We start from the raw sequence: 24,114 nt of genomic DNA on the forward strand, positions 1-24,114 counted from the left end.
TTTGGCAAAGCTAGTTGAAATTTGATGTTAGTTTTTGGGAGTAAATGCGAGAAGAATGTGTTACAGTGGGGACACCGTCCGCGGTGACCTTGAACTCGAAAATGGGTACATTTCTGGCGCGAAAGTTGCACGCCGAACATATTTCGTCCCTGCTTTGCCCCAATACGGAATGCCGCAGCCTTCTATAACGTAAGTTGTGTGATGATATGGTATTTAAGTTATCCTAGATTGTACTGAATATATAGTCAAGCGTCCCCTCTCTTTTTCAGATCGTTCTTTTCGCCGCCAAAACCGAAGGCGAAGCCAGCAAGTGACCCTGGTGACGGGTAAGACGCCATTTTTTCACGCAGCGCAATTTTGACTCCACCTAGAACATGAAAAATAACCCAGATTAGTCAAATTTGATTGTTTTGATATTTAGTTTTCAAACGGTTCAGTACCTCAGTATGCTCTTCATTGTGTTTGACCTGAAATTGATGAAAGAAATCATCAAAACTACCTCAAAATATCTATTTTGTGAAGCTCCGAATCCATGGCCCGTGCTGAAGCGTGCAGTGCATTGAATTGCGTGTATTTACCACCGAGTACATCATGTACATGTACATTGAATGCATTGAGACTTTTAGTGTGTGGGTTGGGACAGGACCTAATTTTCAGGTGTTGTGGTGTGTTTCATGGCCAGTTTACTTTTATTGAGTTGCCTTTTACGTGTGTGTTTGCTAAGTTATCCAAGTTCGGATTATTTTAGGAAATAAAAAAAAGAACCAAAAAAACGCAGGTTCACATTTTTCATTTTATGTAGGCCTATGTCACAAAGGTTGCGTGTCATGTTAGTTCTAACATTGCGCGATATTGTCTCCCCACCTTGACTGCGTATTGTCATTTACACCATGACGTAAAATGACTTTACAACGCAATCACGGTCTTGCATTGGGGCATGCAAGTCCCAAATTCTCTCTTTTTTATGTTTCTATGGAATTCTAAGACCAACATGCACAACAACAAAAATATTCTCGAACTGTGTCTGGACTTGCTTTAAAAAATCAAGGCTGGCTGTGTGACAATAACTTCAGTTAAGAGTTTATTTGAAATATTTCCAGGAAAATATTGATTTATTGGTTTGCTTTGCACACCTGCTGTCATACAGTAGTATTATAATGGTGGTAATGCCTGGCCAGCTTATTGTGATGTAATCCCGCTCATTCAAATGGGATTAGCCTTGTGAATGGGCAAGCAGTGCCATTGAATGGAATAAGCTGTGAAGGACAAAATACAATAATAAAGTGTTAACGATGTTGTCCTAGCTGTTGGACTCCTGTTCTGGTTGCCTTGGCGATGGTCATATCAACTTGTGCTCATACAATTATTAAGTTTTCTGTATGAAAAATTTAGCAAGCAAAGCCACATCAGTGAAGATAGTGTTTTGATAGCCAATAGAGCGAAATGTTTGTAATCTAAGCCAGTTGTAGTGTGGGTCTCGAGCTTTAGTTCCTAATCTGGCTGAAGTGAATTATTATGCAATACAAATTAGTGAATGAATGCTTTTGTTTACGGCAGGTTGTGGTCCCAAGGTAGTGACATATTAAATTATAATGCATCTGGTGGTATGCGTGTGTGTACACATGCATTGATCAAGGAGTGTGCACTATGTAGGTTATTTAATTGTAGTGCAGCGTGCTCTGTGCTGCCTATGCAATAAAGTTGCGTTGTAGTAGGGTAGGTTTATAATGTCATATTTAGGTGTTTTCCTGAGTGAAACCCTGAACTTAGAATAAATATAATTGTAGCTGCTATTGCCTGTGAATTTTAGAATCCCTCCTTCTATAATTCGTCATGACACTTCTTATGCAATGCAGAAACTTAAACAAGCAAAAAATTCCAGAAAAAGCAAGGGGAGTTGTATTGCTTGGCCTGGTTGCTAAGGAAGCATGAGAAGTAACGTGGCATTCATTCAGTTTAGTACATATTGTAGGCCTACATAGTCATAGTAATGAATAATTCCTTCTATTGTCATTTTAGTGACAAGAAGAAGCCACCAAAAACCCCTGAAAAAGTCAACAAAAGTGGTGCTGCTGGCATTGACTTTCCAGTTGATACAGTGGGTGAAGTTGACTCCCCAATCAAAGTATCAACCAAGAAACGTGCCAGGCGTGTCATCGAAAGTGACAGCGAGGATGACTGTGAAGTCGTCGTCAAGTCGCCGGTAAAAGATGACAATCAGAATGAAGAGACGGTTCTCCCCATTAAACAAAAAGCCCAAAAGGTCACCCCTGCTAAACAGGTAGGTAATAATTTTACATCTTGGCAGTGGGTAATGACTTCTGATGTGTCTAAACAGAATTATCAATGGCAATGCCTTACATGCAGTTAATTGTACATGGCTGCAGTAGAATGCACCTCAATACTGCCTAAAAACTGTCGGATGTCAGTTCTTACACTTGAGAGTAGAATATCAGTTTTGCAAGCCTGAAATGTGGACATAATTGCTGTTTATATGAATTACACAAAAAAAGAATGTCCTCTGTTAGAAAATTGTTTTACTTTTTAGTCTGAATGGAAGTGAGAAAAGGGCATCAAAATTATGGCACAAGTCTCCAGAGTTTGAAATATGTGTTCTCCTTTCCAGCCCCAAACACCCAATGCCAAGGCATCTCCAATGCCAACTCGACCTCCTGACTCTCCTCAACTCATGTCGCCAACAACTGGTTTACCTCTCAGGAAAACAGGTGATTGCATCAATTAATATAATAAATTATGCCAGAGCTGAATTTAATTTTCATGCAATGGCGATGGAGGCCTCTTGTTCCTGCCTGTTATTCAGGATAGAGTAAGAAAAACATCATAATTAAAAATCAATAGTGAGTACGATTATGAATAAGTTATTACAGTGATGTTGATGCTAACCCATAGATTATGGTGGATTGATTACTGAAATACATAGGTGGATTGAATCATTTGGCATTCAATTCAGTCGATCAGATAGTCCTACAACCTATGCTAGCATTGTCAGTTTCTGTGGTTCAGATGACGACACTGAAAAAAGAAATTGGCCAATTCAGCGCAGTGAAGTGAATCGCTGTGTTACTTCACATGACAAGCACCAGAATGGCAGTCACTAAGGTTGAAATGAACAAATATCTATTGTAAAAAATATGCACTTCTACTAGTCATAATTGCTTACCAAGTGAACTCTTTTTTAGCTAGAAAAAGCTTCAGTTATGGCACGAAGAGGAAGGCGGAATCAAGTAGCCAGGATAGTGGAATCGGTGAGGAAACGCCTTCAAAGAAAACCAGGGTGTCTACATCTCCAAGGAAGAAATGTGAAAGTAATGATGTGGACATGAAAGATGCAATGGTCGAGGAAAAGAATGTAAGCGTCTTATACTGAGTTTTGGTCCTGTCAGGAGGTTTTGAAACTCATATTCAATACTGGCTGTTGGTGGCAGTCCATTAGTATTGAGGCAAGCCTCGAAAGATTTGTGAAGAAGTATGCACAAGTACTCGTAATATTCAAGAATGGGAGAAAGAATGACATGTTTAAACACTAATCTTCCTTGAACATGACTATGAGTTGTTTCCTTTTCCATAACATGTTAATTTTCTTACAGGGTTCGTCTCCTGCAAAAGAAGAGATAATGGAAGCGGAGCAGAGTGAGTCTACTGAGGTTGGACGGGAAGAATCTAAAAAGGAGGATGAGTCTGGTACAGTAGTGTTTCGTCAAAATCAGCTAGCAGACAAATGCCATCCAAAGTCTTTAGGGCCTTGCAGTCGAGTTGGCTTGCAAATGTTAGAGTGATGGCTTCCAAAACTTGTAAACCACTGTCTGGCGCTTAGAATTTTTCTATCTCTGAGTGTAAATTTGCGAATACAGGAGTTGATTATTCAGGTTATCAGTTTGATTGAGTTGACCAATCACTGTCTGCTGTACTAGAGAGATCAGGTTAAGAAGAGAGACTTGCTACCACAAACTCCTGAGGTAGACAAACAAAAATAGGAACACTGAAAGATGGTGTAATCGATGACAACAAATTAAAGTAGTATCGCAGAAAATTTATTTGAAATTGCCGCCAACTTCACATCAATCTATGATTTTCATTAATTTTCAGATGGTGACAAGTCAGAGAAGAAACCCACTAGTTCTGGGAAAGGAGCTTTTATGAATTTCTTCGGGGGTAAGTGCAAGTCATGTGGTATAACTCTAACTTTGTATAGTCTGTGTGAGACACGATTGCAAAGACATTTTCTAGTATTTGACATACATGTATGATAGCGTTTACACTCTGTATTAAAAGTTCTGTTCCTGCTGAAAACTATGGTTGGTACAAAGAAATGAGCTTTCTTGTAATGGAGCACTTGTAGGCCTATAAGTATAAAGGAAATATCAATGTTTGGTTGCTTTTGTCAGTTGAGTTCAGAAAGAAAGATTACAAGCCAATTTTTAAGCAGAGGCAAAGTTAGGTAAGATACTTAGGCCTACAATTTTCTACTTTGTGCATGTGCCCTGTACCAAATCAACTGATAGTGCAGTGGAGAATGATGCTGCCCGCCCTGTGCTTTAGCTTCTACTAGTGCTAGTTATACCTCCCTCTCATTCACTGGTATCTCCTGTGTGGTTGTGTGCAACTGACTAGCACCAGGTGATACCAGTGTATGCGTTGGACCGCAGGCTTTAGGAAAACTGCATGCTCATGCGATGAGAAATCTGCCTCTGCTGGTGAAAAGAAAGGAATATGTCACTATTTGTGAAGATGATTGCTTACAAACGACCATAATTGAATGGAAAGATAGCCAAGTTGGAAAGAGGTGTCGCCATGTCAGAAGAGACGCATTTACCTGAATCATCATTTACTTTCTTCAACCATTAGGTGCAGCTGTAGCATGTGTCGTGCAGGCAGTAGAGTCAGAAATCGCTCTGGTACAAGTTTTGCATGCCTTTGTGTCCTGGTATTCAGTGGTTGCTCTTGGGGGGAAATGGCCAAGCACCACAGTATACCAGGGCTTTCGCATGTCGTCATATACAGAAACAGACCAGACACACCAATTCGGAAGAAAAAAACTGATGGACCCCACCATTGTGTTGGCAAAAAGCTTTATTTATTCCTGGCCTAAAATTGGTAAAAACGGCCATCAGTTAGTTCAGCTCATGCTGTTCTTGAACCCTGTTATATCTTGTGAGCTTTGGCTGTGACAAAACCAAGCACCAGGTTATATCAGGGTGCTTGCATGGCATGTACGACTGGAGCATGTGCTTTGGAATGTCAACCAACAAGATGGTCAGCTACGAAACCTGCCCTGATATATTTCCATTGTTGGAAAAGTAAGCTTATGGAAGACCAGTTTGTGCCATTGCTTTAAGATTCCGTGAGAACTTTGTGATGGGAAATTTACTACGCAAGCCGAGAAGGTTTTAAAAGGAAGTGGAACAAACTTATGTCCGTCTAGGGGACTGGGATACCATGTGTGCTATTTGTGATTACTGCCAAAGCACCAGGCTATTTCAGTTCTCTGGTGGACAGAGTACGCCAGTAGGCCTTCAGCATGTAGTAGGCCTAAAAAAAGATCTTCTGTGTGAGAGAAATATTCATGAATTTGATGCAGCTTCTGAGGTGGGTATGAAAATAATCAGAAAGCAGGTAGGTAAAGCATGTCTTTAGAAATCATCTGCTTGCTGTCCACTCGGGCATGTGGCTGTGCCTTTCACAGGAACTGGTGAAACTTGCGTGCCATCTGTGGTCAAGCAAAGCACCAAGTTTGATCAGTGCGTGTGTTTGGCATTGCTTGCTATGACTGTATCTAGTTCTTCAATGCTAACCCAGTATCAGAAATGTGCAATTTTTGTGGAGGAAAATTTGAAGAAAAAAAAACAATTTTGACAATTTCGTTATGGCTTTAGTTGCAGTTTGTAAATATTTGTGTCGCTGATTGGTGTTGGAATTCCTGCTTGATTGTGACGTCTTCCCTGTGCTCTGCCAGCCTTCTCTGTGGCCTGATACAGTTTGTGTGCTGCTGGGTGTGTCGGTTGACCAAGCACCAAACTATATCAGTTCATTCAGTAAGGCATGTCATCGTCTTGAATGCTGCCCTTCCACCACTGTGAATATTGTTGGTGAAACTTCTCGAAATGTGGCGACTGCTATGTATTGTGTGCCAATTGTCTGTGTGACAAAGCACCAAAGTATACCAGTCTCTACTTTGAGATGTCCTCTTCCAGTCTGGTCAGTGAGTTTTATTGCCACAGAAATTTGCCCTCTGCCCCTGAAGCTGTGTGGCTAATTTTAATGTGGGTTCTCCACTGGCCCAGAACAGAGGTTCCTTCTTGCATGACTTGACTTGGAAATGTCCTAAGTCTCGTTGTCCTCGTGAACTGCTGTAGTTATGAGGCCTGTTATGATATTTGCATGACAAAACACCGGACAACACTGCTCGATTCACTCGCAAAATGTTTTGCATGTTTACTTTTTCCAGCTGAAATTCCATAAAACAGTTGCATCACAACTCCTACGTTCTGCTTTATTACAAAATGTGTGCCTTGGCCTGATGTCTCAAACTGGCTGTAGCATGTGTGCCCTGTCTTGATAACAAGCGGCAGCATGTGTGCCTTGCTTGTTAACTTGCTGCATGTACGTGTGACTGCTTCCTGCTTGGCTTTATTTTGAGGCTTGATATCACCTGTGTGCCATTTCTTGCATTTGAGAAAGCACCATGTTATACCAGGTCTAAAACAAACCTCGTCTTCTGTTGTAAAGTCTCTGCAACTGCCTACATTTCACAGAATCCAATTGCGGAGTGTCCAAGAACATCATTATGATCTCTCTCTGTTCTTCATCTGAGTATGTCCTCTTTGCTTCTTGCCCCGCCTACATGTGTCCTGCTATACTCTGTGTTCTATTTGTATATAAGCTCAAAGCACCAGAGTATACCAGATTGCATGTTCGTACCGTCTGCTATTGTCCAGGAATCTTGATGCATCTACTCTCGCATGTGTATAAGTGCATCTTGAAGCTTCATTTGTTTTTGCCACAGGTATAAAAAGGAAGACACTTAAAAAAAGTTGTACCATCTTTGAGTTTGCAAATCTTCTAACCTTTCCATCTTTAAATTCCAATGTGTCGATAAGCATTGTTCTGATTTTGCTTATGTTCGAAGTTTATATTTAGGCCTAAATTCCTTGCTGTTCGCTTTATATGTTCATAATTTCAGATAAAATTTCCAGTTTTCAGAAGATACTTGTGTTAATGTGTTAATAAATGTGGATGGCGCTCGGGCTGTCCTGTGTCCTGCTGTATCTTGTGTGCTATTGTTCATCAATTCAAAGCACCAGGTTATACCAGTACATATGCCATGCCATTTCGAAAGCCATTCTTCCGACTCAGTTTTAGGTAGAACCAATTTTAAGCAAAGTGTCTTTTCAATACGGGGTAAGTGTTGCTTTAGAACATTGATAGTTTAGGCCCAGAATAAGAAATCTAAAATGGTATAGACATGGATTTTCTAGTTTGTGGTGGTGAAATTACAAATTTGAAGGGTAAGTTATTCTTGATCTGTCAAAATCATTGGCGCATTTGGGTGTGTTGTTAATTGTATGGTCAAGCATTGAAAATGTATGTCCCCTCTTGCATCCAATGACTGTAATTAACAATGCTTGTAGTAGCGCCATCTATCATGAAACCTGTTGTCCAGCCTCTCGTCGCATGCATGTCATGTGCCCTGGTATGTTCTGTGTGCTATTTGCTTCGATTCCAAAGCACCAGAATATACCAGTTCACCTGGTCGCAGTGATCACCGTTCCTACATGTGCTACTATCCTCTGTATCTAAAGACCGAGTTTGAAAACTTTTGTAAATATACATGCCCCATGTTGTACTGTTCTTCTTTGATTTGAGAGATCATTGCGTGTGGTTGTTAAGGTTAATCATGAGGGGGTTGGTGACTGTTCAGAATGTCTTTGAAAAAAATAGGTGAATGGGAATGGGATGCGGTTGTTATCCAGTGGCCTTCTAGGTGTTTCCTGAAGATAACCTAGAAAGAACCTGTCGGCTTGTGAATATCTTTTATCAATGTAACCTGAACCTGGCTTCCAACCAGTTTTGTGCACTGGAATATCCTGTGTGCTATTTGTATTTGATCAAAGCACCAGGATATACCAGTTCATAATCTGGCCCTTGCGTTTTGTGATGCTGCTACTATAATGAGTGTAGAATGCTGCCTTGCCTTGAATGATGCTTGTCCTTGCTACTTGTGCTGCATACTACTATTCATTTTTGAGGACAAAATAAAAGACATTGGAAGAATTTGGTAGATCTTATATTTTGATAAGTGCGCCATCATGAAGAAAAAAAACGAAACATAATCATGGAATGAAAACTAACGATGATGAATTGGAACGGATGTCTTCCTTACATGTTTACCTCTCCTGCCCAACAGCTTCGGCTGACTAGCATGTGTATGCCCGCATCCTCCTGACTCTCGCATGTACCCTCGCCTCTGCCCAGGCTGGTATACTCTGGTTGCCATTTGGTTTCATGCAAAGCACCAGGTTATACCAGGATGGGACGATGGTAAACTCCATAACTAATAAATCTCCATGCTGGATTGCCAAAGTAGCTTGGAGAACTCTTCCTGGAGCTATGTTAGTGGCTTCTGTCGTGTTGATTCTTGTTGCTGGATTTCAAACTAATCTTGCCCAACCCCCCTTTCACTTTTTGGTGACGTATGCCCTCTCCGAGTCGCAAGAAGAAAAAAAGATGTGAGAAGGAAGGATGCTGAAAGACAACCATTTTGACCTGTTGGCACTTGCACTGATATCTCCTGGTGGGTTTGTCTTAAGTATCAGAGCACCACGGTATACCAGTGTGAACTGTCTGCATGACGACCAGCCGAGGAAGGAAGTGGATTGAAAATATTCAGGAGAAGAGGAAATGTTTAGTAGGAAGTACCCGTCATCCGTGCGATTGAGGAAAAGTGGATTCAGAATAATTAACACGGATTGAGACTTGCTGCTACATATTCTATGGCCCATTTTGGCTATTGCTACGCATACTAGGAGAAATGTAGGTTAGCTTGACCCAACCAATTTGTAGGTTAGGTGGCCAGTTTCACTGTGAAAACTAGGCCTAAATTGTGAACCCGAAGACAACTTGCCAAGTGGAATGTATGACGCTGGTGAAATATTCATCTACCCATGTGGTTGTTCACGTGACTGTTGAAATGTCCTTTCATGTGAATACAAGAGGGTTATTTCGCTAAGCAATTCTTCAGTTCTAGCTCATTGGTGAAGTAGTAAGTGTACTGTAATAGACAAACTAGGTGGTACTGTTTATAGTGTGCATGACAAACTAATGTCGCTTTGCCAGTTGGTTTCTCGGGCAACTGAACTAGTTGTTGTTGCTTCTCGTAAATGGACAAGACATTAGTTGGTGGTATCTAAATTTTGATCATCTAATGGAACATCAAGGATAGCATGTTGTCTGCTGGAGCAAGGACTTTTGACCGGTCTCCTGGTTTGAGAATACTAAGTCATGCATCCTATCTAGTGTCCTGATATATTCTGGTTGCTCTTGGATACCTGACCAAGCACCAGATTATACCAGGGCAGGAGTGGGGCACGTTCAACAAAGTCCATGTAAAATACCCGAGGAATTCAAATGCAAAGTTGTGGAAGATGGTTTGCCCTTGTTCCTGAGAAATAGGCCTTGCAGAGACAAGACCACAATTGATTTTTTAAGCCTTTTAGCAGTTAAATTGTCAATGTTTGACCGCGACGCATCAAAGAACGCGTGGTGTTGTGAATCTGAAATTTAGATTATGTTATTCCGGACAGTCGGGCAAGTAAATGGTGAAAAATAAAATGGTGATTGACCACGGAAATTTTTTTTTAATCGACAAATTAGACAGACTTTGATATTTCCACTCTTTTCAGGCAACTGGCAGAAAAAACTCAAAACACGCCCCCTATTACCCAATTAGCAAAATTCGAAATTAATTTTTTCATCAAATAATTCCTTTATATCTGTAGACTTGCCACAACAAATATTTTTTCAATACCTCTCCAAATATGTACTTGAGAGTAAAAAACATGCACTCGTCTAATAGATAGGCCTGGACCCTCCAACCTATGAATATTCATTAGTGGTCTTGTCTCAATGAAGGTACATTTCAGGGGTTAACATTTTGAGATTTTTTTCAAACTAATGTACATGACATCCCACAACTCTCCAACAAAGGAAAGTCATATCTGGACATTTTTGGAGAAATGAGAGACATTTCAAAGAGTGGTACAACTGTGCCAAAGCGACGAAAGAGGACAAAATCGACAAAAAGTCATGATTTTGCACCCAACAGCACCAAATTCAAAGACCTGCCCTGGCCAGAATAAGCAAGCTATGGAGCTGAAACTTTAGGATGTGATTTAGGAATATCTTTGCTGCTTAGGGCACAACTTTCAGAATCAAGGCCTAAGTAGTTTCAAAGAAATTACAAAATGAATGGCAACACAACAAGACTTGTAAAAATGAAACCGAACTTAGACCGGGGTTAGGTTGACTCTTATTTGGGTCAAATTAAGTTTTTTTCTCATTATTTTAGCTTGTTTTGACCTTAAATCATCAGCAATACAATATTCTAAATGAATTAGAGTGATTTGAGCACATTCAAATTTTTCACTATATTGACCCAAAATGTAGTGTAAATAGAGACAAGACCACAATTGATTTTTTAAGCCTTTTAGCAGTTAAATTGTCAATGTTTGACCGCGACGCATCAAAGAACGCGTGGTGTTGTGAATCTGAAATTTAGATTATGTTATTCCGGACAGTCGGGCAAGTAAATGGTGAAAAATAAAATGGTGATTGACCACGGAAATTTTTTTTTAATCGACAAATTAGACAGACTTTGATATTTCCACTCTTTTCAGGCAACTGGCAGAAAAAACTCAAAACACGCCCCCTATTACCCAATTAGCAAAATTCGAAATTAATTTTTTCATCAAATAATTCCTTTATATCTGTAGACTTGCCACAACAAATATTTTTTCAATACCTCTCCAAATATGTACTTGAGAGTAAAAAACATGCACTCGTCTAATAGATAGGCCTGGACCCTCCAACCTATGAATATTCATTAGTGGTCTTGTCTCTGCAATATAGCAGGTGACACTGGGAGGCCGAAAGATCTTATAGTTCAGTTCTGTTCTTTGCTTGAAGAGGGCAACACTGTATCTGTAATGTGTTCTGATAAAGATAGGTGTCTCTGCGGGCTGCACTGCTACATATATTAGTCATCTGCAAATATTCCTTTGGGTTTCTTCAGTTATAGGACTTGTAGGGATTAACTTTAGATGTCCTGCAGCACTTAATTCAACTTGGCAGATAACATTTTAAAAGGAAATATTCAATTCAAATGATCAAATTGATGCGGGGAAGATTGCCACATTTCTTTCTCGAGTTATAACCTGTTTTCTTGTTCAAATATAAAAAATGTTAAGTTACAAGTTTGTTTCTCTTGTTATTTTTGAGGCTGATATACTTTCAGGTAAAAGTCAAACGCAAGCTAAGAAGAGTAAAGAAACTAGTGTAAAAAACTCGGAGACTGAGAAAAGTGACTCTGGTCCCAATAAGGATGATTCAAAAACTGACCATGCTAACAAAAAGGACCTTGCTGATAATTGTGCAACCAAAGATGCTACTAAAACTAATGGTGCGTGTGAAGACATTGGTAAAAAACCAGCAAAAAGTTCTAAAACACCTGAGACAGAAAAGAAAAAGAGAGGTCGAAAGAAAAGGGAAGACAAGAAATCAGAAAAAAATACGAAAGATGTAAAAACTGAAGATTCTGAGAGAAAGACTGATTCAGAGTCGGACACTAAAACTGGCATTGAGAAAGTTGAAGTGAAAAAGGAGATGGGTGCCAGTGATAAAGTGAAAAAGGAGACTGATAAAAGTGATGAAAAAGTTGAGGTTGGAAGTCAAGTCAAGTCTGCAGTGGAATCTGAGAAAAATAAGGCGGCGGCTATGAGGTAAGTTCAGTGTTTGATCCTGGATCCAATAGATTTAGATTCAAAAAGGTTTGAAACCTCTGGTTAGTACATATGTGGTGATTGGTACTAATTTGCTTGAGGGGTCAATAAAGTACAAAGAAATATTGCGTTCACTACTGTCTCCAATCCTTTTAAAATTTAGATTGGTTTCTGATGTCGTCGAGTGACCTCTGACTAACTGTCCAGAGCCAATTGGAATTGACCCAATTGAGTAAATTCACCAGTTTCAAGATTGGAAAAAGCAATTTTTAGTATACAAACATTTCTTGATAGCTCCACTTCCAGTGATCCGACAAGACATTCGAGGTTTTACTATGTCTTGAGATCTTTCTGATAAGTGATATGGTTGAAATATGTCTCGGCTGGTCCTGTGTCGTGGTCTTTATCCAACCCAATACCTCTGTCGAGACAAAGTCTTACTCTTTGTCATATGTCCGATGTTTTACAATGTCTCGATCACCCTGCTAGGCTGCTGGAGTTGGCCTTTATTTATGATGTCCGGCGAGCACTTTGTTGTTGACAGTAATACTCCAGCCACGGACAAGGCCAAGGGATTATCTTGTTGATTCCATTTGCTGACAGCCTGTCTTGTCATTCCATTCCTGTTCTTGGAACAGCTGGGTGATGTTTCGTATTTCACAATCTGCCTTGCACTAAAATTGAAAACTTTTCTATAACGAAAATAAACTAAGATTCGTGTTGAATCTTGTTTCTTTTGAGGACAACTGGGCTTTTCTGTAAACACTACAATTCTACATATTCAAAGTTAGTTTGATGCTAGATGAATTATATCTTAGCCTCTCTCTTCAAAATGACAAGACACCTTCCTCCCCCACGGCCTAAACGCTTCCCTGTCAAATAAGGTCATTCTATAGTGTCATAAATCTGATATCATCCACGGTACAATCCCAAGAATTAGCACCAATGACTGGTTTCATCTTCAAGTATTAAACTTTGTGGCAACTGCTGATTTAAGCATTGTCCTCCGACACCCCCTGGGGAGTCGTCAAATGAATCAGTCTTGTCCCCAATCAAACACAAAAGAGTTTGACGTCTTGTCACCATTTGTTTATGACTCACAGCCACATGGTTAATTTGAAATCCTAACAGTGCTTTCTTCAAGGTAGATTATGCTAACTTGATTACTGGAACAATAGAGGGGTTTCACTTTGCGAAATTGAGCAGATTGTGGGGTTAAGTGATATGTTAACTCTAAAGTGGTCATACCCAGGGATTCAGGTTGTGACGTTGTCCCCCGAAGACTGATTTGTAATGAAAGAAATAGTGACATAAAAACACCTCAGACCCTTCACCTCAGTCATGATGAAGGCTCTCCTTGGTGTATTTCTGAAGGAACGAGGAAGAAGGCAGCAGCACTGACCGATTCACAGCCCACAGAAAAGTGCTCAAGGTTTTTGCATGATTGGAGAGCATAACTCATCCAACAGTTTTCTGCACAATGATCAGTGACAATTGCTCTGTATAATTCCTTTTTAAAAAGATTTTTATTTTTTCCACACTGACACATGATTATTGCAAGGCAACATTCTGTACAAAAGAAATCTTCATGAAGGTTTGATTTGCATACCAAGAGTCAAAGAATCATACGTGTCGCATAAAATTCTTGCACGAGATTCTTTCATAAATAAAAACTGCAGGATGCAATAGAAATCACCCTCTGCTCTGGGCTACTCCATACTCCCATCCCTTGCGTGACTACCCCAGAGTCGGGTCAGAAAGTGACCCAACGAGACGCACTTGATTCTGTTACCACAATGTAGCTATACAAACACAATGAAGTGTCCTCCTTCCACGTCCATTATCACCTTTTATTCAATGGTGTCCTATTTCTATCTCTTTGCCAAGCTGTCCAGCGAGCTTTTCACCTGCTTAGTTGCAGTTTTGAATGACATCGTGGAGGTGAATCATTCTGTTGTGTTACAAATTTACATACACTGACTTCATAGCACGACGACGAGAATATGTATATAATTTTGATTGAAAAAGACTGAATGACACATGTACGACAACATATTCCTTTAAAATACTAGAATTCACACAACACATTTGAAAAAAGTGCTGTACAGATAGTGCTGGCCAAAGTTTATAAATTCTTGTAGATATTTGATGCTCCATGTCCACAAATACACATAATAGCTTAAATTCCATTTACTTCCTATTCTGTGTTTCTTGTTTCTATAGAAATTCCATCGACACTAAACAAGATTTTAGGATTTCAACGCATTGTCCTGTTTTTCACTTTATTGCCTCTTTTTATTATGTTTTCATTCAGGATTTAATGATTTATCCCCAAATCTCGTTTCAACAATACAAACTATCATATTCCCTAGCTAATCCTCAAAAATTAGATACCCAGAAAAAGTGGAATAATCGTTCAAAAGTGCTGAATTCTTATTCAGCTGTATCCAGACATGATCGTCCACATTGAGGTGAAGAATGATCGTGTTACTTCCAGTCCCGTACCCCGCACGTCCATCTCCATGCAGCGGTAACTGATGATTCTTATTTACCATAATCCATGCGAAAGCATCCCGCGTATCCTGGCCAAGAATATGCGTCATGAAAATATAAGTTCCGTTATGACGGCAAACGAAATGCGACGTGTGCACATCGAATCCGTCACCGACATTTGAAAAAATCTTATCAAATTCTACAACAGTATCCTGAGGTTCTGGTCCTAATTTCTTTCCTCTACTAGCGGAGAAGGCGATCTTTGCACCTGCACTCTGCCCAGGCTCTCCCTTGGCCCCCTTGAGGCCGTTGTAACCAGAGTTGCCAGGTTCCCCTTTGTTGCCCATGTAGCCTTGCGCACCAGCATCGCCTTTGTCACCCTTGTTTCCCTTCTTGCCGCGGATGCCGGCCTGACCAGGTCCACCTGTTGATAGGAAAGAATGCAGTATTTTGAAATGCACCAAGGCAAGGGCTGAAACTTATTTGCACTCCCAAAGCATTATGTTGAACTGGCTTGATAATCTCCATTTACTGGTAATGAGTTAGTTGATTGAGCACTTTCAGTCACAGCACTGACACATAGCATCAGTCCGGGGTGTCCAATCACTACAACACCTCCAGGCTAGAGATTGGTCCTCATCACAAGTTGTATTAACAAATAACGGCATTTAAGACATAATATTAGTATACTGAGCATTGCAATCATTTTGCAGTGCATCTCTTCCACCCCCGAGACTGTGGTAGAAAGTAGAACAAATAGTGAAGCACCCTACCCTAAGACATGAATGAATAAAATGATTCCGACTTACCTACGTCACCTGGTAAACCAGGCTGTCCGAATTCCCCCCTCTCTCCCTTTGATCCGTCTCTTCCCCTTGATCCATGCATCCCAGGCACACCAGGTACCCCTGGTGCCCCCGCAGGCCCTTGGAAACATTTACACGCGTCGCTGATGCAGGACTTGTCTCGGGTGTCCTTGTCAGTTTTGCCATCCGGTCCTAAGATGTTCCCTAGGACGTTGGTGATGCCCATTCCTCCCATTGTCAGCAGGCACAGGGACAGGAATGTTATGATCTGAAACTAAATAAAACAACAGCATTTTAATATAAAGTCACAGTGATTTGTCTTATTATTGAAAGTCCTGCAAAAAATCTATGCAAAATAAAAGATGTCAAGTTTTTTTAGTTGTTAGAACTTGAAAACTTAAAAGTATTGCAGACCATCGAGGAAGTTTTTAAGTTATTCCCCATTTTTGGTTTGCTAGAGAGAAAACATTGATGAGACCCCTTAGTCTGCATTGTAAGAATGAATGAAATAGAAATAAAGCAGAAGGGAAAAAATTATATTTTAAAAGTTTTGAAAAGAAGCTATAGATGTTATTGAACTCACCAAAACTGGAGGCGTTAACTCCATTCTGGCCACTAATCCAAAAAACCACTGCGGTATGAATGCCGAGACTTCCGAGCTAAGACTGACTGCCAGCTCACAATCACAGAGAAACCTTACAGGGTTCTATAGACTGTTCTAAATCCTGCTCTTTCAGCATGATTTAAAAACAAAGAATGTTTTTCGACCGCTGTAGTGGTATCATATAATGTTCAGCTGTTGTTACGCTTGGATTATGAACCCTAGGTTATAGTTTTGAAAAGTTCTCATGATTCCAAAATCAGGTGAAAATCATTTCGACCTTGCTGGAATTATCAGCGCCTGAGGGTTTGCCACCAGAATATAATGATACCTGCAACGGTGCAGAATTGAGAATAAATTACTGCAGTTGTTCAGCAGTTTCCAAGGGTAATGATTTGGAGAGTCATTCTCTGTGTCATCTCCCGTTAACATTTCTTTTCAGTTTTGATTCCGGTTTTTCAAGTGGAGAACCTCATCGGGCTATTGAATAACTCAAAATATTCTTAGTTGGACCAAGTTTTATATCAAGCCCTTTACTTCTGAGTTGCTGCTTGATGTTGAGTGAAAACTTAGTAGTTAGAGGAAAGTAATTGTATATTTTGCCAACACCATTGCAAGTTATGTATGTTCACTGAGGAAATCAAAACGTTTTTGATGCTGTGTTTACCCTCAAGGGTTTGAGAGCCCAGCACTTTGCCCAGGGTGAAGTGGATTTAATCTAGACGACTAGAAATTCTCCCAGGCCAGCACCTATTCCGAGGAGAGCAATGAATAAAATTTAATCAAGGGGTGATTCTGGTAATAAACTAGTCTTAGAATCAATAGCAGTGGTGATCTCTGCAGCGCTACTCATGGGTGTCGAGGAATATGTTTGTAGGTGTTTCCTTGACTCAGCTGACAGAGTCGGATTCCAGTGGCAGATCTGCATAAATCTTGGTGCCTCGCCCTTGACTAACAGATCCCTAATGAATGACACTGTCTAATCAGGTTGAGAGTCAACCGGGTGGAAATAAAAATCTGATTGAATTAACCATGTGGTCTTGAAGGATGCTCAGGCTCTTATGTCAATATGGTGGGAACCTTGGGATTGGATTTTAGAAACTGGCTTGAGGCATTCCAAGCAAATCCAAGTTGACGAGTTACAGAGAAGTGCTCTTCCTCATGGTCTATCAGAAGATGCTTATAATTGTAGTCACCAGTGTCAGTAGACCCAAGAGTGCCAAAATTCAATGGAAGCACCTGGTCCTGATGTAGCAAGTGGAATGGAAGTTTTTATTTGAATAACTGACTTGTCAACAAGCAGTCATCCCACGCTATCAGTTTATGGAATCCTACTGCAGGAAGCCCTTCGATCTGAATGGATAAGTTATGTGCCAAGCTCTTGTTACTGGCTAGTTGATATTCAACTGTTAAAACAAATGTCCTGTCTCCTTTAAAAAAGATTTCCAGTTATTTTTATAAGGACATTAATTCTTGAGAAATTTGTCGTTGATAAACATCATAACTGCCTGTCAGAAACACCCTTTATTAACTTGTTCAATCAAGTGCTTGTAATTTTTGAACACCTCGTGAAAAGCCTATTTCTAAGTCCTCAGAATACTGAATAAATTTCTAATAGTTTTAAACCTAAATCTGACTCTAAACCTAAGTCAATAAGCTTTTGTTCTAATAGTGTTCCAATGGGTGCTAATCCATTTTTAAGGGTGTCAAGATATCATAGAATGTCGTACTTGTAATTGACTATTTGACTTAGCCACGCTAATGATAACAATGTGTTGGGTTTGTGTTTATTCTCGCATTATGATCTTATCAAAGTGGATATATTTCTGTCGCCTTCAATCAGTTCCCACAACCTTGTGAAAATCAGCTTTGTTTTGGCACAAAGCGACCAGGGACAGCAGTGGATGGACGAAAGTGCATTTGGAAAAAAAATTGCAAAGATTTTGCAGTTAACACCATGACAATAATATCAGAAGTAAACTTGGCAGTACATACCTTGTAAATCTTCATCCTACACGCTTGGTGTTAATTCTCACAACTTGTTTGTTCCTTGTCTTGCCACGTATCACTGTCCCGTCATTCCTCCCTGATGTACCGTATTGATTGCAACTTTTAACAGTTGGTGTTTTACTGGCGCGCTATTGGGCGGCCCAGTGTTCTAGGGTGTCGCTAATTTATGGCACTGCTGATTAGACTGGTCGGGATCTGGGGGAAAGGATGTGATTTACACTTGAGAGTAATTGGTGCAGAGGTAATCGGGCATTGTTTAATCTTGAGGGATGATACTGTCGGGAGTGGTGTTATTTCCATTGCCTTGTTCTGCTGAGCTAGGAGATGCTGGACTCACCGAAGACAAGCCTGTAGTGTTCGCATATCTTTAGGGAGCTTTATACAGAGGGCATGAGGTCTTGGAGCCTTGTGTGTCTAGAGATAACTTCTGAATCTGATAATCCAAGTCTCTGTCCGTTTCATCTTGACGTCTGATTTCGGAGTGTAGGATATGCAATCTGTCTGCTATGACACATCGTCAATAAAGCGGTGTTCTACAAGGAGACAGGTTTCCATATCTAGAGTTCATCTTTGGGCTCTTGACATTTTGTATCTTCTTACGCTCTTGATCTGTATCTTGTGACATTTGCTGTCACTCCGACTGTGACATGGTGTATTGTTAAAGTACTTGCATCCTGTACTGGCTGAACACTTCCCTGGACAGGCCTAACATCCGAAACAGACAGGGTTTTTTTTAACCCAGAGTATGTTTACCTCTTAGCCGCAGTGATACAGACTAGCACCTTAGATTACGAATAAAAATGCAATATGTTACTCACTGACAGCATTGTTGGAACATTACTTCGATCAATGTTATGTCAAAGACTATAACAATCGATAAATTGAGCAAAAAAAGTATCCGCTCAGATTCACAACCTTGGTGTTTTGACATTGTTAGACTTTTGATTGTAATATAAAGACAAGAAATGTTCAAAGGTCTTGATTACGCGATCAATTGAGTCTGTATTGACTCAAAGGGAGAACAAATGATATTGCCACAATAATTGGTATGGTTGTTTTTATCATTATCATAGGCAAACGGCTGAAAAATATACCATTGGAGTTAATATTGGGATCCAATATGGATAAAAATCCCATGGTAGGGTTTCTAGAAAAATGATCCTAAGAAGTCTATTGATAAGGAATCTTGCTATTAAAGATCTTTGGTGTCAGGATCAAAAGGTTGTGTTGTGATCTGCCGTTAGAGTCTGTTCTAGAAGTGGGGATAATCTGGTTGTTGGGTGTTGCTGTTTGCTCAGATTGAAAGAAAGGGCTGTACGATGAACGATTTCAAGCGTAAAATTCCCCAAAATGACCATGCTGTGCTCTATTTCTCTTTGCAGCTTCTTCGGTGGTCCAGCAAAGTCCACGACAATTGGTGACGATGGCAAGAGCTACAATCCATCAGTATCCAAGTACCATCCCATTGATGATGCGTTCTGGAAGAAAGGAGAAAAGTAAGTCCTATTCGAGCACGAGCCAACTTGAACCCAAAACCAAATTAGAAACAAGAGGAAACTGAAGTCATATCATATATTATTCAAAGACATTTTCTATCCTTGTTTGAACTCATTACCAATACAATTTCTTTTGAAACCGTACAGAAAAAATCGAAGTGTCGCTTTCTATCCGCAGATAATACAAGCTTGGTGTTGCGTGTCATAGCTGGTGACACAAGATGTAACTTGACCTGTTGTGAGTCAACTTTCATGCAGGCGATGCTAATTATTTTCCTACTGTGGGGAGAAGAGTTTTTTTTATAAAAATGCTTTTTAACCACTTCATTCGCTATGACAGACAGCATTTGCAGTTTGTGGCATTATGACACAATGCATAGCGTGGCGAGTTAAAAATTGTAAAATCAATTTTTCCTCATTTTTTACTTCCAGAGTGCCATATTTGGCTTGTGCCAAGACATTTGAATACATCGAAGCTCAGAGCTCTAGGTGAGGTTTCCAATCCTGATACTGGTAAAAATTCCATTCCTGGTAATGTCTTAAATTCCCAGTAACTTCCCAGGCTTGATGATAAACCTTGGTGTCACTTGTATCTGATTGCCTTGCATTGTCCTTGCCGGGGAAAACCTGTAACAGAGACCAGTCACCTGCTGCCTTAGTGTGTTGGTCTCCGAACCAAAGTACATTGTACCTTTCAGATCCATTTTCCGACAAGAGTGCTGCCATCTTCTAATTAAGCCGAAAGTATATAACTCATTTGACAGACTGCAACAAAATTGTTGACTGCTGCCACCAGTTAGTGCCTCATGAAGATTATAAATGAAAGGCCACGAGTCCAGTTCTGTCAGAGGAACACTTTAAAATGGGAACTATTCAATGTTTGATTTCAAAATGTGTTTTTGTTTTCAGACTCAAAAACATTGAAATGCTCTGTAACCTGTTCCGGTCGATCATTGTCCTTTCGCCAGATGATCTTCTTCCCTGCCTCTACCTCTGCCTCAACCGACTGGCGCCCGCTTACGAGGGCGTCGAGCTGGGTCTTGGGGAGACCGTCCTCATGAAGGCCATCGCTCAGGCAACGGGCAGGAGCGTGGATAAGGTCAAGAGTGATGCTCAGAATAAGGGAGATTTAGGCCTGGTGGCTGAGGTAGGTTTATAGAGACAACTTGAGCTACCATTCTGTCAAGTTACAGTGATGGAGCAATAGTAATAAAAAAGCTAGTGTTAACATTCCTTTTGCAAGAAAGAAAAAAAGGGTTTGTAACAAATCTCATTATAAATCAGAGGCTATGGCTTTGGAATGATTAGTAATATTTCACCTCATTTGACACATCGAATGATAATTTTCTTCGTAATGACTTAAGCCTGCCGTATCAGTTTCCCAGAGAAAAGGGTAAAAAATACTGTCATACTCATAAGAGCAGTAATGCTGTCCTCATAGTCTGACTTTGAAGAGCTTTGCTATCAACCCACACCCCGGGAATATTTGTGAAAAAGCAAAAAGTTAATCAAATTGATAATTATAAGTTTCTTGTGATATATTCCAGGCAAGTCGAGGTAACCAAAGAACAATGTTTGCACCCCCAAAACTGACAGCACGAGCTGTCTTTAACAAGTTGAAAGAAATTGCTGTCTTAACTGGAAATGCTGTAAGTTCTGTTTCCAAATTGATTCAAAATATCTTTGTGAACTGTAAACATGTGCGGTGTCTGGATTTGAGTGCCTCTTTACTTGTATTCATTGGTGTTTAAAAGACTGAACCATGCGCTGAGTGATATGTCTTGAAGGGGACCACCTCTGGAAAGAATTGGGTCATTATTGTCCCATTTGCTTTCAGGTGATGAACAAAAAAGTTGACAAGATCAAGTCCATGTTTATAGCCTGTCGCTACTCTGAAGCACGATATCTGATTAGGTGTTTAGGTGGGAAGCTGAGGATAGGTCTGGCTGAACAGTCCGTGCTGGTGGCTCTTGGTCATGCAGTTGTCCTCACACCCCCTGGGCAAGGTAAGTGGTTTAGCTCTGACAGCCAATAACATTTTGGGGGAAAGGGCAAAGGAAGTTCCAGGCCGCTTGAAAAGATAATTGACTCGCTGGAATCCGTTGTACAAGTAACTTGTATAAATTGGGGAGTGAAAGGGTTTTCTTGACTTGAGAGTCGGCCAATTACACACAAGCGTTCTTCCTCTATCATTATTAATAAGAAATATAATATAAATTTCAGAATACCCTCCAGAAGTCCTGAATGCAGGAAAGGGCCTCTCTGCAGATGCACTGAAGAAAAGATTAGAGGAGGCTGTCCTCACAGTAAAAACAACATACAGGTGAGAAATTGATATAAAACTTGATTTTGGAATCTATGAAATTACAGAAATGAGATAACCTTATTTCGATATTATAATGAATCGGGGCTTTTGATGACATACATGTAATATGACACTTAATAGTAAATATCATGAGTCTCTGGTTGAATAGTGACATGTTGTTATAAAGCCAAGCACTGTTGTCATCTTGATTTAGATAATAAACCTCAGTCATGTGTGATCAATTATACCAACTTGCTAATTGCCCAATGTTGTTTACCACTGCTCTTGGTAAGTTTGTTTTGTATATTTTGGTTCAGTGACCAAACTTTGTTGTCATGCTTTGTTCAACATTACACCTAGTCATGCCTCAATTATTGATTATATAACAAAGTGAGTTCTGTTCAGTTGGGTAGGCCTATAGAAGGGCCTTTGCTCAACTTGTCAGTTCAGTGTGTGTGGCCAAGGGAGCAGTACAGACCTAGAACATCATATTTTCAGACAACAATTTTGACATTCCTTTGCATATTGAAACGAACTCTGACCTTGTTATGGCGTCTGCTAATGCTCCAAGGGACCATTCAATGCCAGCTTCGAACACTGAGCCTGAAATCGACAAGAAATACATCTGCCCTGTCTGTCTGTCTGTACTGAAGGAGCCTGTCCAAACGAAATGCGGCCACCGATTTTGTCGCCATTGCTTCAAGACGTCTGCAGGAGATCGTTTTCGCACGAAGTGTCCCGTGGATAATACGTGGCTATCGACTAATAAGGATGTCTTTGAAGATGCTGCTTTTAAACGTGAACTTTTGTCTGTCAATGTGGCCTGCCCTCACAAGAATGATGGGTGTACCTGGAGTGATGAATACCGTGGACTATCCAGCCATATCCGCTCATGTGAATACGTTACGGAGACTTGCCCGTTAGGATGTGAGCGATCGTGCTCGAGATTGACAATGCAACAACACGTACAAGCTTGCCCGAATCGTCTGGAAGCTTGTAAACTCTGTGACGACGACATCAAAGTTGGCGATTCGCTCAAACACATGATTCTTGCCTGCCCGAAATTTCCCGTGACTTGCAGTTATTGCAGCCGGCCAGATGTTGTCAGAGAACTTTTAGGGGATCATGTTGATCCCGTTCTTGGAGACTGCCCCAATGTCAATGTTCACTGCCAGTATTACACGAAGGGTTGCGAGTTTTCAGATTGCCGTAAGGACATGCAGAAACATTACGACGAGAACATAAACCAGCACTTGCGTCTTGTGTGTGATAAGTTATCCGACACAGAAAGCAAGCTCTACTATCAGGACGGCGAGATCGACATCTTGAAACAACGACTAACGGAAGTTCAGGCAGACTGTGCGACACAACGGGACCAGATTCGTACATTAGAAGCTGCGGCGTCACCTACTGCAGAAAACGGGGGAAACTTATTCTGGCGGATATCACTACCAGAGGGCGATGCATTCCGCAGCCAGTCGTTTAACGTCGGAGCAAATAACAGCGGCTACAAGTTTGCCTTGGCGATTAACCTGAGCGATCTTGAGAGCGACCAGTCCGGAACTTTCTCGACAATCGCCGTGATTTTACAGAAGGGCGAACATGATGATCAGCTGCCGTTCCCGTTTACCGGACTCTGTACCGTTACTGTCCTTGACCTCAGCGATGACGAGCAAGTGCCCTACGTGAAGAACTTCATCCTGGAACTCCCACGTGCTCACTCTGAGAACTTTGTCGAATGTCTGCAGAATAATGCTAGAAAGTACAAACTGATCAAGTTGGATCATCTGCTAGAGAACTATTCGCATGACAGTAGTGTTGTATTGAGAGTGGATATTCAGCCCATGACCGATGGCTTGTAGAGTGACACTTGCTCCATTTGATCCTGTAAACTGTTTTCAGCCAAACTCATTGTACATCTGTGATTAGATGGCTTCGGAATGATATGTAATATTTCACCTCATTGGACTCATCAAAACATAATTCACTTCTCTATGACCAAAGTACACGTAGTTTTATGAACTTTTATAAAGAACTTGTTGAAAAATCTTTTGAATTTTGAGAAGGAATGGTGTTATGAGCTTTTATGAAGTAAACGTAATGAAATTTTTTCACCTTTTTAGAATTGTGTTATGTATTTTTATCAAGTACATGAAATAAAATCTCTTGAATTTTATCATCTTTCAAGATATTTTTTAGCTTAATATTTTTATCATTGTGTTGTCATGCCCAATATCTTGTGATTGTATTGATATTGTGATTCCATTTTCTTTATGATGTAAAAGTATAGAGGTGTATAGGAAAGGTATATTTTTAGGAATAAAAAATAGTCATATTAAATCTGTCTTCTTCACTGGACATCTCAAGGCCACATCTTAAGCAGTACAGC

The 24,114-nt window shown here is 40.3% G+C and overlaps 3 protein-coding genes across 4 annotated transcripts in view; 2 read left to right on the plus strand and 1 right to left on the minus strand.

Annotated features, from left to right (window-relative positions):
• The first annotated feature begins 114 nt into the window (after positions 1–114).
• Positions 115–24,114, plus strand: part of LOC135490413 (DNA ligase 1-like) — a 30,212-nt gene continuing 6,212 nt past the window's right edge. Inside the window, exons 1-14 of the mRNA XM_064775745.1 lie at positions 115–189; positions 270–326; positions 2,020–2,281; positions 2,627–2,726; positions 3,201–3,370; positions 3,609–3,702; positions 4,108–4,173; positions 11,531–12,014; positions 19,307–19,420; positions 19,853–19,909; positions 20,330–20,567; positions 20,968–21,069; positions 21,258–21,426; positions 21,644–21,743. Coding sequence (XP_064631815.1) covers positions 170–189; positions 270–326; positions 2,020–2,281; positions 2,627–2,726; positions 3,201–3,370; positions 3,609–3,702; positions 4,108–4,173; positions 11,531–12,014; positions 19,307–19,420; positions 19,853–19,909; positions 20,330–20,567; positions 20,968–21,069; positions 21,258–21,426; positions 21,644–21,743 — 2,033 coding nt within the window. The 5' untranslated portion in view covers positions 115–169. The remainder of the gene's footprint in view (positions 190–269; positions 327–2,019; positions 2,282–2,626; positions 2,727–3,200; positions 3,371–3,608; positions 3,703–4,107; positions 4,174–11,530; positions 12,015–19,306; positions 19,421–19,852; positions 19,910–20,329; positions 20,568–20,967; positions 21,070–21,257; positions 21,427–21,643; positions 21,744–24,114) is intronic.
• Positions 13,522–18,072, minus strand: LOC135490429 (inner ear-specific collagen-like). Of its 2 annotated transcripts, none has more exons than XM_064775747.1 (3): positions 17,910–18,072; positions 15,317–15,587; positions 13,522–14,931 (listed from the first exon to the last, which is right to left on the minus strand). In XM_064775747.1, the coding sequence occupies exons 1-3, from the start codon at positions 17,922–17,924 to the stop codon at positions 14,387–14,389; spliced, it is 831 nt and encodes a 276-aa protein (XP_064631817.1). In that variant the 5' UTR covers positions 17,925–18,072; the 3' UTR covers positions 13,522–14,386. The 2 variants fall into 2 exon arrangements, with proteins under 2 accessions (XP_064631817.1, XP_064631816.1); XM_064775746.1 differs by lacking the exon at positions 17,910–18,072 and adding an exon at positions 15,897–15,964.
• LOC135496653 (TNF receptor-associated factor 6-like) lies at positions 22,189–23,692 on the plus strand. The gene has a single exon (XM_064786087.1). It carries the CDS (start codon positions 22,274–22,276, stop codon positions 23,585–23,587), a length of 1,314 nt encoding a protein of 437 aa, XP_064642157.1. The 5' UTR covers positions 22,189–22,273; the 3' UTR covers positions 23,588–23,692.

Source organism: Lineus longissimus, chromosome 1 (genome assembly GCF_910592395.1).
Source record: "Lineus longissimus chromosome 1, tnLinLong1.2, whole genome shotgun sequence".
In the NCBI taxonomy this organism is placed as follows: Eukaryota; Metazoa; Nemertea; class Pilidiophora; order Heteronemertea; family Lineidae; genus Lineus; species Lineus longissimus.